The sequence below is a fragment of the Vitis riparia genome, chromosome 5 (assembly GCF_004353265.1).
Source record: "Vitis riparia cultivar Riparia Gloire de Montpellier isolate 1030 chromosome 5, EGFV_Vit.rip_1.0, whole genome shotgun sequence".
Taxonomy (NCBI): Eukaryota; Viridiplantae; Streptophyta; class Magnoliopsida; order Vitales; family Vitaceae; genus Vitis; species Vitis riparia.
The window spans coordinates 22346700-22360094 of NC_048435.1; the positions used below are offsets into that span (position 1 = coordinate 22346700).

Consider the following 13395-nt stretch of genomic DNA (forward strand, 5'->3'; position numbering starts at 1 on the left):
AAAGACTCGGCCAGCCTGCAGGCTTTGGATAAGACTGACTTGCTTCCATCTCCTTTCACTTTTAATGGTGGAATTTCAGTGTTCACTTGAAGAAGTAACCTTTTACAAGCTTGCATTCTATCTTTTACATTCTGAAAAACTGTATGGCCTCAGCACAGCTGTCTTGAAATCGGATTTGTCCAATTCCATCAGGTAGCATAACGGGGTGCTTGACCAGAAGATACACCATATAATCTGATAGCAGCTTGCTTGCTTTACTGTTTGAGTTCTCGGTCAGATCAGTATAGTAGCAGAGATCAGTTGCTAGGTGCCAGAGAAGAATACTCTGGTCGAATTCCCCCCCAGTGCTCCAACCTAATCTAGAGAAACAGTTCATCTTTTTAAGTGTCCAACCTCCTCTGCAAGCACATAATTGCTTGGCTGCCTTAATGTCTAAGGCAATTGTGGATTTCTCTATAAGCTGTTCAAAGATCAAACTTTTCAAATATCTGGGGACGACATTTGAATTCTTAGAAAAACACTCAAACTTCAGACAAATGCAGAAGAAAATCCAGACCTCTCTGAACTCCAACATCTGAGAAATGCAAAAGAACTTGGTAGGCAATTTTTTGAGGCTGTAACTTATCAGACTGTACTGTGCCATGGAATCAGACCATCTTTTGTTTGCAGGGAATAGAAAAGGTAGTCGGCAACTAGATATGGCTTCACAAATGAGAACCGTCACTCGTGTTTTGTCTTGTTTGCTCAACCAATTCATGGTCCAGTCAGAGGAACACAGTAGAATAATAGAATAGATCTCCTCAACAATTGCTCCAACCAGCAACAACCATGTTATAATCACGTCAATATTTGAGTACTCATGCTTGTCAATTGTCAAGAAGACCATGAATGTTGAGATTGCTGAAAATAGACAGATGAAACTGCGTACCAAACCCCATTCATCATAAGCCACCATTGGCTTGGTATAGAAGATGTCATACATGAATCCAAGCTCAATCTCAATCACTTCGAAAGCTTGTTTCCAAGATATAGTCTCGAAGAAGGACTTGCTTTGTTTAAGATCTTTCGGCTCAAGGACGACATCTGTAAATAAACGCTTGAACTTGGGGAAGAATTCAATAGCCTTTTGCAAAGGGTCTGGCGAAGGTACCCGGCTGGCGAAGGTACCCTGGGCCTGGCGAAGGTATATTCACCACCTCAGATTTTTCACTTTCTGGCTGGCATGAAACACAATATTCCTCAGCTTTCTTGCAATCACACTCTGTCCTGAATGCGGCATAACTGACCCCATCATACTCTGCCATGACTGCAGCACAACAAAGCCCATTACACCCTGCCATGAATGTGGCACACGCACAGCTGGGCCCCCGATCGAGGGGGACCCTGGGGTATTGGGGGCAACCGGTCGGGGGGGACCAGGGGCTACCGGTCAAGGTGGTCAAGGTGCTACTGGTCGGGGGGCTACCGGTTGGGGTGTTACCGGTCGGGGGGTTACCGGTCGGGGTGGACACAGAGGGCACGACCGTTGGGTCAGTGTGCCCTCGGTCTCGATGACGGATTATGGAATCTCTAAGATGATCGTTGCTTCCGGACCTTAGAAACCAAGTTTTCTCCCCATACTTGATCAGTCCTGGCACAAACATTAGCATGGTTAGAATATTGAGTGGTGTGCCCTTCCAGGACCTAAAAAAGATGCTCGATGCCCACAGAGACTTCAGGAATAGCTGAATCAAGTGTCTTCTCCATAATTCATTGTCTTCCAAAGAATAGGCTGTGATGGTGTCCGGGCCTCCAAGGTGCAGTAGCAGAAATGCTAGCCAAAATGCCTTCATCATGTCGTTTTGTTGTGATGAGTTATCTTCACTAGCTCCTTGGCACGTGAAGAGTACGCCAATAGAAATATCAATTATCGCATCTTTGGTTGCGTAAGCTTGCCAAATGATGGATCTAAGCCAGTTTCCTGGTGTATATTTTCTCCTGTTGCCCAGGAGGAGGAGCTCTATTTGTGAGAAGAGGCTGACTAAAATGAATACACGGAGTAGCCAGTCATTAAGAAATCTTATCACAATTACGGGCAAAATTTCCTGGACAATTCTCCTATTCATGATGATCATGCAGCTAATACCTGAAAATATAAAAAGAAATTATCAGATTAATACAGAAGATCTGAATGTCAATTGATCATTAGAAATGACAAAGTTGAATCGATCGATGAGGAACAGAATTCAGCATGCTCAAAACCTAAACCTTTTGACTCATCTCAATCATACAATAGTACCATACTCTTTTCTTGTACATATTACTTGTTATAGGCACCCAATGGACCTTTATAGTTTTAAAAGTGAGTTATATCATAATATGATCCATATACAATATAGATATTATCCATTCTAAACCCTATAAACTCTTATGATTTTAAATGAGGGATATCACAATAATTCCCATATAAAAACAATCAATGATGAAAATATATGTAATTATGGATATATCAGTATTTTGATTTTATGGATATATCGAAGATATATCGACGGATATTTTGGAAAAAATTTCGATAAACCTAAAATTCAACAAAACTCATGGAAATATAAGAAAAACTTTATAGAAATATAATTAGAAGTATAACAACCATTGTAAAGTTATTTTGTTGAATAATTATATATATATTATATATATATATATATATATATGATATAATTTAACATATTTGATAATAATATTGTATACATTGATAAAAAATATAAATTTTATAAGTGCGCATTCATTATTAAATTACATAAAATATTATCCGATAATAATATTATTATATTTTATTATAATATGTCTAATTTTAAAATATATTTAATATTAAAATTATGATACATTTAATTCAATTGTATTAAATGATATAAAATAAATGATGATTTATGTATAATTTTTTAATATTTAATTAATATATTAATAATAATAAAAATATTATGAAGAAAATTATCATGATAATATTTATATTTTTGGTAATTAATTAAATAAAAAAATTTCATATAATTATAAAATAATTATAATTAATTTGTTCTTTAAAATATTCTTTTAATATATATATTAAGAGGTGAACTTGCCCATTGATGGGTAAGGTTTATGCTAAACCTTTTGTTTGGGGTTCGAGCCCCCATGTAGATAGAAAATTAGGGGATTTCCGTAACCCACATTGGAGCTCACAATTTGAGATATTTTCCCTACTTCATCGATTAATCTGCAAATGTTGAAATTTATGGAAATTTTCATCCATGAACACAACAACCTCATTGTTCCATGAGATTGCAGGGTGGATAGAAAAAGTTACACACTAAGATCGAGGTTAGGGATCACATGTAGAGAAGCATAGGGATCACATGTAGAAAAGTTCCACACTAAGATCGAGGTTAGGGATCACATGTAGAGAAGCATTGCATTTGGAGGGAATTGCTCCTCTTCATGTGGATAGTGTTTGCTTTAGATGCAATGTGTGTCTACATGATTAAGAGAAACTATACACTACTACAAACTTTTTTCCCTCTAAGAATGGTATCACACTATTAATAATTCATTAAGTAAAAAATTCAAATTTTTCTTCCTCTTTTGCTTTCAACACAGTGATTAGCACATCTAAGCAATTTCTTCCATGAGCACATTTTTGGAAATGGGGAGTGATTTTTTTCAGAGGGTGTTTCTGATTTCAAATAGTAAAACAAAATGCACTTTTGATTTCGATTTTCAAATAATGAAGGAAACTAATTACTTCACCACAAACCAGATTCCAACTTGCTTGCCAGGTAAATAGACACCGGCACAACTACATGACATTACAACTACATAGAATAATGAGTTTCTCAGCAACCAAACGGAGCTCAACCCAACACCCAAACTCATTCAGAATTCCACAAACTTACAAATAACAACCTCAAACTCATTAGTATTCATATGGGCTAACTAACAAGGATCAAACCGAAGCAAATTTGCATGTAATTGAGATTAAAAATTGACAATAATCAAGGCCAAACAAAACATACCCACTTTTCTCCGAGTCTGTGAATGTGATATGAGGGAGAGAGACAGTAGAAAGTGTCACGGGAGGTCAAGAGTGCAAGCAGAAATAGTGGGTGAAGTCTTCGCGAGTGAAGTCTTCCCTCCCTCATTTTTTTTTTTTTTGGTGTGGCATCTTAGTGGGACTCACTTATTGGTTTAAAATTGCAGATTCAGTCTCTGTCATCACTTTAATCAGCGCGGGTCTGGAGTTTTGTGGAGAACGTCCTGTCCCTCTCATTTTGGTTTAAAATAAATTATAAATATTTATAATATTTATTTATTAATAAACTATATTTACTTTTATGAAAATTTAAAATTTTTTTAAATAAAAAAATGAAAACATTTTTAAAAATTATACAAGATGGGGCTAGTATGGAAATTTCTTACACTCGCCCCATCTTATTTATTTATTTATTAGACATAGATGAAAATAAATATAAATAATAGCAGGCAGCGGCCTTATTTATTTATTTATTTAATGTTGATGAAAATAAATATAATTAAATGAGATGTGGATGGGGTTAGGGTGAGAGTGACGTGTTCTGAATTACCTAAATCACTTTAAAATATATTTCAATTTTAATATTATATATTCTATCCTATCATATTCCATCAATCAAAAGTTCATCCTCAATTATCATACCCCATCAACCGAATAATTGATTGAAACCTTATCTTCAATTCCATCATGCCTCTCAATTATCATACCCCATCAACCAAATAATTGAGAAATGAAAGCTTATCCTCAATTCCCATTGTTGGGAATTTCAACGTCCACATGGTCTTAAGAAATGCTTTTATTTTTTTTATGCTAATGGAAAAGTACCTTTTGAACAACCTCTAATGGAATTCTTTTCCTTTTCTTTTGGAGTCAAAGTGATGGAAAACGAATATCCTGTGATATTGCATGATCCCCTCTCCCACATCAATTATGAATCAAATGCATTCTTTTTCTTCTGCTTTCAATGAAGCTCCACTAAGTCATTCCATTAGACCTTCATATTTTTTGGGATTTTAGCTACTGCTTTAGTATTGTTCATTCCAATTAATTCAGCTCATACCAGAAGACGAATATGATGAGTTGGAGGAATAGAATTTTGGAATTCATGGCAAAGGATGTTGTATCAAGGGTGATACAGAAGCGTTCTCTTCTGCTCAGTCAAGAGCCTGCAGCTTTGGTTGTAGTTGAAGAACAGCTCCAGTTCATTGAAAAGGATTTGAGGAGTACTAGGATCCATGGTCACTATAGCTTCATAAAGGAGTTAATGGAAATTGCCTATGATGTGGAGGATGTCATGGATGACCTTATACTCAAACAAGCAGTACAGGAAAAGAAAAAGGGATTTCTAAGGAGGTTTGTTTTATCGCATACCCTTCATTTTGTCCCTTTGACACGTGTTTTTTTTTAAGTATTTACTGCAACTTCGAATCTCTTTTGGAGATATATCTTGGAGGGATTATGTGGATCCGATCGTGATTTTAGTTACCTTCAAATTTAGTTTAGGATCTTGCTTTTCTTAGTGAATTTCATTTATTTAGTTTTTTTAGCTTGGTATTTCTATTTATTTATTTTTTTAGGATAGTTTTTTTTTTTCTTTTTCTTATTATTATTATTATTATTATTATTATGATTATTATTATTATTTTAAGATTGACTTCATTTTAGATTAATTCACTTAAGGGTATTTGTTTTTTTTAGCTTTTTATTGAAAGTAATTTGTTTTCAAACTTTACATTTGTTTTTCTATTTTTTTATGATTTATTATAAACCTTTTACTGAATAGAAAAAAAATAAAAGATTTTTTCTAAATAGAAAAAGTAACATATTGATTTTTCCTTACTTTTTAATACTTAATAAAAATAGAATACTACAAAAACAAACAACTTAATACTTAATACTATTAAGTATTAAAGTTTTATTTAAAATTAAGTAAAAAAACAAACATCATCTTAGTCTTATTTTAGAATAATCTATTCGGCATTTTTTTTAGATTAATTCATTTGATATCGCTTTTAGATGAATTCAATTAGTTTTATCTTTAAATTAACTAATTTTAATTCTTTTTTTTATGATACTCATTTCATGGTTTTGAGAGTTTTCATTTGGTCTCACTATTCTATTTGGGAGTGAAGGAGGATATCATTAGTGGATGGAGGATCACGTGTCTTCTATAAAATTCTCATCACCATGCATGGATCCCTTTGAGGAGCACTATTAGCAACTTGGATGAATCTTCATCACTCGTCCTAAATACAGTACCACTACATGGCCATAGAAAGCACTTCACCATCATACATTTTAGATGAGCCTCACATGAGGATGAGGAAGGAGCTCATGTGATCATGATGTGTTTCTTAATGTTCTGGAAGACTTCGCCAAAGGGTGAATGGGTCATTACCATACTACCACACGGGACTGGGAGAAGCATAAATCTTTTTGTTGGCAGCTGGCATATGGTAGCATGAGGATTGCATGTCTAATGGATTCGAGAAGCTTCAGTGGAGGGTGTGGGGGCCTTCCCCCATGTGTCAGTCCACTACTAGTCCACGTGGCGCTCCCCTTGGTACTATCCAGACGACCGTCATGGGACTCCGAGGCCCTCGTCCGGACCATATAGGCCTACGACCAGCGGCACTAGGCTCCCTCAAATTGGCAACGTGTTTCAAATAGCTTCCCTGTCTCCCTACTGTATGCAATCATGCTTTCCTGACACAAAGAATGGCAGATGAGACCTTCCCCGGTTCACACACCTATGTCAAAAGACTTTCACACATTACCCTATACCTCCAACTGTTTGAGGCTATAGGCAAACCATCATGGCGCACCATCTGGCGAACCCTGCCAACCACCCCAACTGTGATGATTACCCTGCCATCCACAATGCTGCCATCATGACAACAAAAGTCAAAGTGCTAACTTAGCGCAACAGTGACCCCCTCCTAGGCACTATAAAAACTCTTTTGAAATGAAAACTCAGGTACGCAACACAAAGGGCTCCCCCATTTGCTCTCCTTAAAAGGGTTCCTACCCATTTTGGTGTCTGACTTAAGTTTTGGAGGGTGTGTTCGGACATTCTTTGTGCAGGAAAGAAGAGAACCCAACCTCTAGCAGTTGGGGAGAAGTTTTCGCTTTGACAACAGAGATAGGATATAACTCCAATTGACTTCAGCATCAACATTGGTGTCGTTTGTGGGAACGAGACAAAGATGTCGACGCCCTCAAGAAGCCGATTGTCAATCATGGGTAGCGAGGGCTACTTCGACTGGCATGAAAACATGGAGAGACGCCGGCAAGAGAGTGAGCAACAAGTGCAAGGCTTGCTCCATGAAACGAGGAGACTTAGAGAAGAAAACGAGGTGTTGCGAATACAGGTGTCTTCATTAGGCCCTCCTCGTAGCCGACAACCTAAAAGTTAGCGAATAGACTCCAGGCAAAACGAGAAGGTATCATATCCTAGAAATACAAAGTTCCTCCCTAATGGACAGGAGGTGCAACCTGAGGAAAAGCCCCCACCAACCTACTACGCGCCTTTGGATGAAAGCTCTGATTCCACTCATATCTCAGCTAAAAGGAGACGAGATAGGAGATTTCATCTATCAAATGCAATGCGCACATGGTTAGGGCCGTAAACACCTGGTATGGAAAGAAGACCGCATGTAGTAATGGCCCAAAAGGTCTATCATGATCCGTCGATTGCACCGGCCATGCCAGACTAGCATCCCCATCTGCCAGCAAAACCACAAATAGGGGCTCTGACAAACTGAGGTTTTCCTGGCTTTGTTAGTAGGCGACTAGATGACATGCTCTCCATGCCTTTCAGCCCTTACATAATCAACTACGAGCCCCCAAGAGGGTTCATGGTACCAAGTTCTCTACATACGATGGAACTAGTGATCCATTCAACCATATCATGCATTATAGACAACTCATGACCCTTGATATAGGGAATGACGCACTATTATGCAAGGTCTTACCAGTTAGCCTCCACGACCAGACTCTTTCATGATTCCACCCCTCCTAGAAAACTCTGTGAATAATTTTTAGGACCTATCAGAGGCCTTTATGGGACAATATCTATGTTCAGCATGACATAAGCAAAACATTAGTACCTTGTAAAACATAAAGATACAGGAGACTGAGTCTTTGAGAGAATTCGTGAAACGATTCGGACAGGTTATACTTCAAGTAGAATCTTGTAGCATTGACACTGTCCTACAAATCTTTAAAAGAAGTATCTATCCGGGAACACCCTTCTTCGAATCTCTAACCAAAAAACCTCCAACAACGATGGATAACTTGTTCAAACGAGCAAACAAATATTCCACGCTCGATGACGACGTCCGCGCAGCTACACAGCAGGTCTTGGTTACCAGTCAACCCGCTAGAAACGATTCAGCAGGAAGCTCCAAGCCTTCGAACCAATTAAGGCAAACTGGCAAAGGGCGGGAAGGACAACAACAACCGAGCTTAGTTGGTCTGACTCTCCTCAACATCTCATATGATAAGCTCCTCCCCATGATCAAAGATCTGTCCGATTTCAGATGGCCAGAGCCAATCAAGACGGATCCGAAAAAATGAGATCGGAGTAGGAAATGCACCTATCACAAGGATCATGGTCATACCACAGAACAATGCAAGAGTCTCCACTACTTGGTGGAAAGGCTAATAAGAGCAGGACAGTTGAAGCAATACGTCTACTCATACGAAGGACGAAGTGTGACGGCCTAAGATCCGGCCATCCAAGTTCCTATCACTTCAACGGCCCCAAGGGCCATAATCAACTACATCCATGGGGGGCTGTGGATGAGAAATACAATTCTAAGCGGAAAAGACAAAGGTTGCTTTGAGCAGTCTCCGTAAAAGAGCAAATTAGCTCCATTCAATACAACTTGCCCAATAGGAGCATACACCCAATAGACAGGATAATCACCTTCCCTCCAGTAAATCCCAATCGGGTACTTCAGCCACACGAAGACGCCTTGATCCTAACATTGGGGATAGGTGATTTTGATGTAAGGAGGATTCTGGTTGATCCAGGTAGCTCGACTAACCTTTTACAAATGTCGGCATATGAGCAGATGAGACTCTCACCCTTAGTCTTGGAGAATCCCGAGCGAGTATTGTCCGAATTCAACAAAGCGTCAACAATTTCCCTAGGAGATGTCGTGTTACTCTTCTAAGTTGGGCCGGTCACCCAGAATGTATAGTTCTTTGTGGTAGGGGATCTTTCCCCTTCCAACGCCATTATGGGACACACATGACTTCATGGCATGAAGGTCATCCTTTCCACATATCATCAAATGGTAAGTTACCTCACTGAGGACGGGCATATCGACCTTCTTGGCAGCTAGCTAGCAGCACGACAATGCTATCAAGTGGTACTTGAGTCCGGAGCACCAAGCAGTAGTGAACCGTGCTCAGAACCAGTAAACATGGAGAGACAATAGCAACTACAGTACCTAGTGGACAAAGATCCACCGGTGGTCGATCCACTTCGGCCTCTACGTCTCTCGGACAACAATGATCACATAACTTATACTAGCTCCTTCCTCTCACCAAAAGAATTAAAGGTACTCGAATAAGTGCTTTCGTAGAATAAAGACGTCTTCGCTTGGGCTCATTCTGATATGCCCGACATCCACCCATCGCTAGCTTCTCATTGACTCAATATTTTACCTTCATTGAAACCCATTCGCCAAAAGGTCTGATGCTTTCATTCGAACAGGCAAAAAATCATCCAAGCCGAAGTAGACAAGTTGCTGATAGTTGGATTCATCAGGAAAGTCGAATACCCGGATTGGTTGGAAAACGTAGTGGTTGTCCCGAAGAAAGGAGGAAAATGACGAGCCTGTGTCGATTACACCAACCTGAACGACACTTGTCCAAATGACAACTTCCCGCTTCCTTGGATAAATTAGATAGTTGACTCTACTTCCGGACATGAGATGCTCTCTTTCATAGATGCTTTCTTTGGTTACCACCAAATTCCTATGTTCCAATTGGACAAGGAAAAAACAACATTCGTAACACCACACGGGTTGTACTGCTACAAAGTCATGTCATTCGAGCTGAAGAATATTGGAGCCACTTCCCAAAGGCTTATGACAAAGATCTTCAAAACTTTGATCTACTAGACTGTGGAGGTCTACATCGATGATATTGTGGTAACAAACAAAACCAGGGGCAAACACGCCCTACACTTGGAAAAGACATTTTGCCTAATGAGAGCATACAACATGAAGCTCAACTCGACCAAATATGCCTTCGGAGTCAGTGCGGGCAAGTTCGTCTGATTTATGGTGACACAAAGGGGGATCAAACTCAATCCGGATCAAATAAAAGCTGTTATGGAAACGCCTGCCCCAAGTAACAAGAAAGAATTACAATGCTCATGGGCCATTTAGTTGCATTAGGGCACTTCATAAGCCAATTCACCGACAAGCTAAGACTTTTTTTTCTCACCCTAAGATGGGCAAACACCGCCGGATGGACGAGTGAGTGCCAACAAGCATTCGAGGAAATTAAGACTTACCTCACCCGACCACTCATCTTGAGCAGCCCTGAGCTCGGTGAGCAACTCTACATGTATTTAGTAGTGTCTGAATGTCCAGTCAGTGTTGTTCTATTTCGCCATGTGAAGGATAAAGAACAAAGGCTCGTCTGCTACATGAGCAAGGCAATGACTAAAACGGAAATACGGTACACCAAGATGGAACAGACAACTTTGGCCTTAAGAAGCGCTACTCGAAAACTTTGCCCGTATTTCTAAGCCCATCAGGTGACTGTGCTCTGAAACATTCTACATAAGCCAGACTTATCCAGAAGGATGCTAAAATGGGCCATAAAGTTAAGTGAGTACGAAATTAAATATTGGCCCAGACTGGCGATGAAATGGCAAGTCATGACTAACTTCATAGAAGAGGTCCCTAGTAGCCTTACCATATCGCATTATCCCCTGAAAAATGGTGGTAGATTCTTCATGTGGACGGAGTATCCAGGGTCTCGGGCTCCAGGTTAGGCCTTCTCTTACAATCACTGATCGGGGAACAATTAGAGTAGGCTATCCGGCTTGAGTTTTCTGCCTCTAATAATGAAGCTGAATATGAGGCAATCTTGTTCAGGTTGGACCTCGCCTTTATTTTATCGGCAGCTAAATTAAAAATATGTAACTATTCCCAGCTTATAGTTGGGCAAATCTAGGGGGAATATGAAACTAAGGATGAACATATGGCTCAATACCTTTCAAATGTGTGGGCCAACTTAAAAAAATTAACCAAGTGCGACGTCAAAAGAATTCCTCGAGTAGAAAACATACAGGCTGACGCCTTAGTCGGGATAGCTTCCACGTTTTCTATAAACGAGGCGATACAAGTACCCATTTGCCTCCAAACCACATCCTCAATCACAGCAACATCAATATGTAGTGCTAACAAGACGGGCATTAGTTGGATGCATGAAATTGAGACGTACCTTCGGACAGGAGAGCTACTTGAAGAAAGCAAGCAAGCCCACAAGATCCGAGTACAAGCTGCCTGCTACACTCTAATCAAGGAGAGCTGATGCGACTCATGGTAGCTTAGCTTTAAAGGCGTATCAACAAAATTTATACCTTAAATACTATTACTAAAGTAGCCAAGCTACTATAGCATAGTGGTTCTAGGATCGTTCACTGGGAAGGGTTTTCGCAAACACTAGTGATATTCAAATTAGGAAAATAGGTGATTTTCTTATGGATGTTAGCTTTAAAAGAAGATGAAAATGTTTTAGAAAGATTTAAACTAATTTAAGCTAACATTAAAGACTAAAATGAAAGGGTGTAAAAACAAGTTTCTCAAAGATAGGATAGCTATGCTCTGGCTCTTATGCAAATTGGAAATCTCAGGATAGGCTCCTCGCGTTGGGGTTGCAACTATGGTGATGCTTGCTTCCTGAACCGGTATGGATTTAGCAAATCAAGTTTTAATCCTTTAAAATGGCAAAACAGATGGTAGTGGATTTCATCAATGGTTATTCACCTTAGACTTCCTTTGAATGGCTCGTAAGAGATAACTAATGGTCTAAAGCCAAAAGCTTACCAAATATTGGCAACTCAAAGTCATTCCAGGTGATGAACTCACCTTTCAATGGCCATTGAAATTGGTTCTAATGGATTAATGCAAAACTTGGAATTGAAAACCTCACCTTCCAATACCTCGTAGGAGATAACTAATGGATAGAAATCCAAAAGCTTATCAAGTATTGGCCGTTGGAAGTTGTCCAAAGGAAATAAAAACCAAACTTTGCATTAATGAACCATTAATGAAAAACGACTACCTTACCTTCCAGGTGCGAGAAATTTCCATGGGATTGTATCCAAGCCATCACATAACATCCATACTTTGAGAAACTTAAAGGTTTTAGCCAATCATCCTCCGAGGAAAAGTCCTCAGAGGCTGTTTGGCTACTAAGAAAATAGAAATGGGGAAGAACAGGAGAAGAGAGAAAAAAAAGAGCTTTATATTTCTAAGTTAATGTACAGAGGATCGATCCCTCAATCCTCTCTATTCCAATCTCCCCTTTCTGGAGGTGTTGTGCACCTCTATATATAGCAAAATTACAAGATAAAGCCTTATGATGGCTGAATACAAGGTTACAAAAGGAATTTACATGAGAAAATATCAAGCTAAAAATATCTGGGAAGTCAGTGGTGCGTGCGTGGAGAAACAGAGGAAATTTGGCATTTTCGCAAGGTGAATTTCTCCTTGCGAAATTTCGCAATGTTGCGAAATGGCAAAATTTCGCATCATGAGGAAAATCCCCTTGCGAAATTTCGCAAGGAGAAATTCACCTTGCGAAATTTTCGTAAGGTTTGATGCAGTTGTCTTCCAAAGGCCATATCTTCCTCATTTAAACTCCAAATTGTACACGGTTTGAAGCATTGGATTCTTGACTTCCTGATATTTGAAATGGTATATAGCATGTAGAAAATGGACTTCAGGAAGTGCCCCAAAAGTGCGAAAGAAGACTGCACCTGCTGTCCTCTATTTTCCTCTTCTCCATTGTTCTTGTTTGTGCTCGTGTTTCCACTTGAAATTCAAGCCTGTAAACTTCCAAAATCCTTGCTTTAATTTGTCCAAGTAGCTCCTCCATCATTTGGCATGCTTGAATTGATTCATAAGCTGATAAAAACATGTAAACTTGCCACAAAATGGTTAAAACCAATTACTAAGGACCTTAATGAATTAATTGGGTTAAATGAATATGATTACTACACAAAGGTGCTTAAAACCATTATAATTAGGTCTACAAAATAGCACTTTTTGGTAGTAATCAAGAGCCTTTATAGATGATCTTTTGGAGGGTCATACCTCAGGTGT

General features: G+C 39.0%; 1 protein-coding gene across 2 annotated transcripts in view; it reads right to left on the minus strand.

Moving 5' to 3' along the window:
- Positions 1 to 461: 461 nt before the first annotated feature.
- Positions 462 to 13395, minus strand: part of LOC117913782 — a 37811-nt gene continuing 24877 nt past the window's right edge. The window contains exons 1-2 of one of the 2 annotated variants that reach the window (XM_034828818.1): positions 4023 to 4099; positions 462 to 2125 (exon numbers count right to left, since the gene is read on the minus strand). In XM_034828818.1, the coding sequence (XP_034684709.1) occupies positions 1116 to 2114 (999 nt within the window). In that variant the 5' untranslated portion in view covers positions 2115 to 2125; positions 4023 to 4099 and the 3' untranslated portion in view covers positions 462 to 1115. Of the gene's footprint in view, positions 2126 to 4022; positions 4100 to 13395 lie in introns of those variants that run through there. The other variant, XM_034828820.1, reaches the window with a different exon arrangement.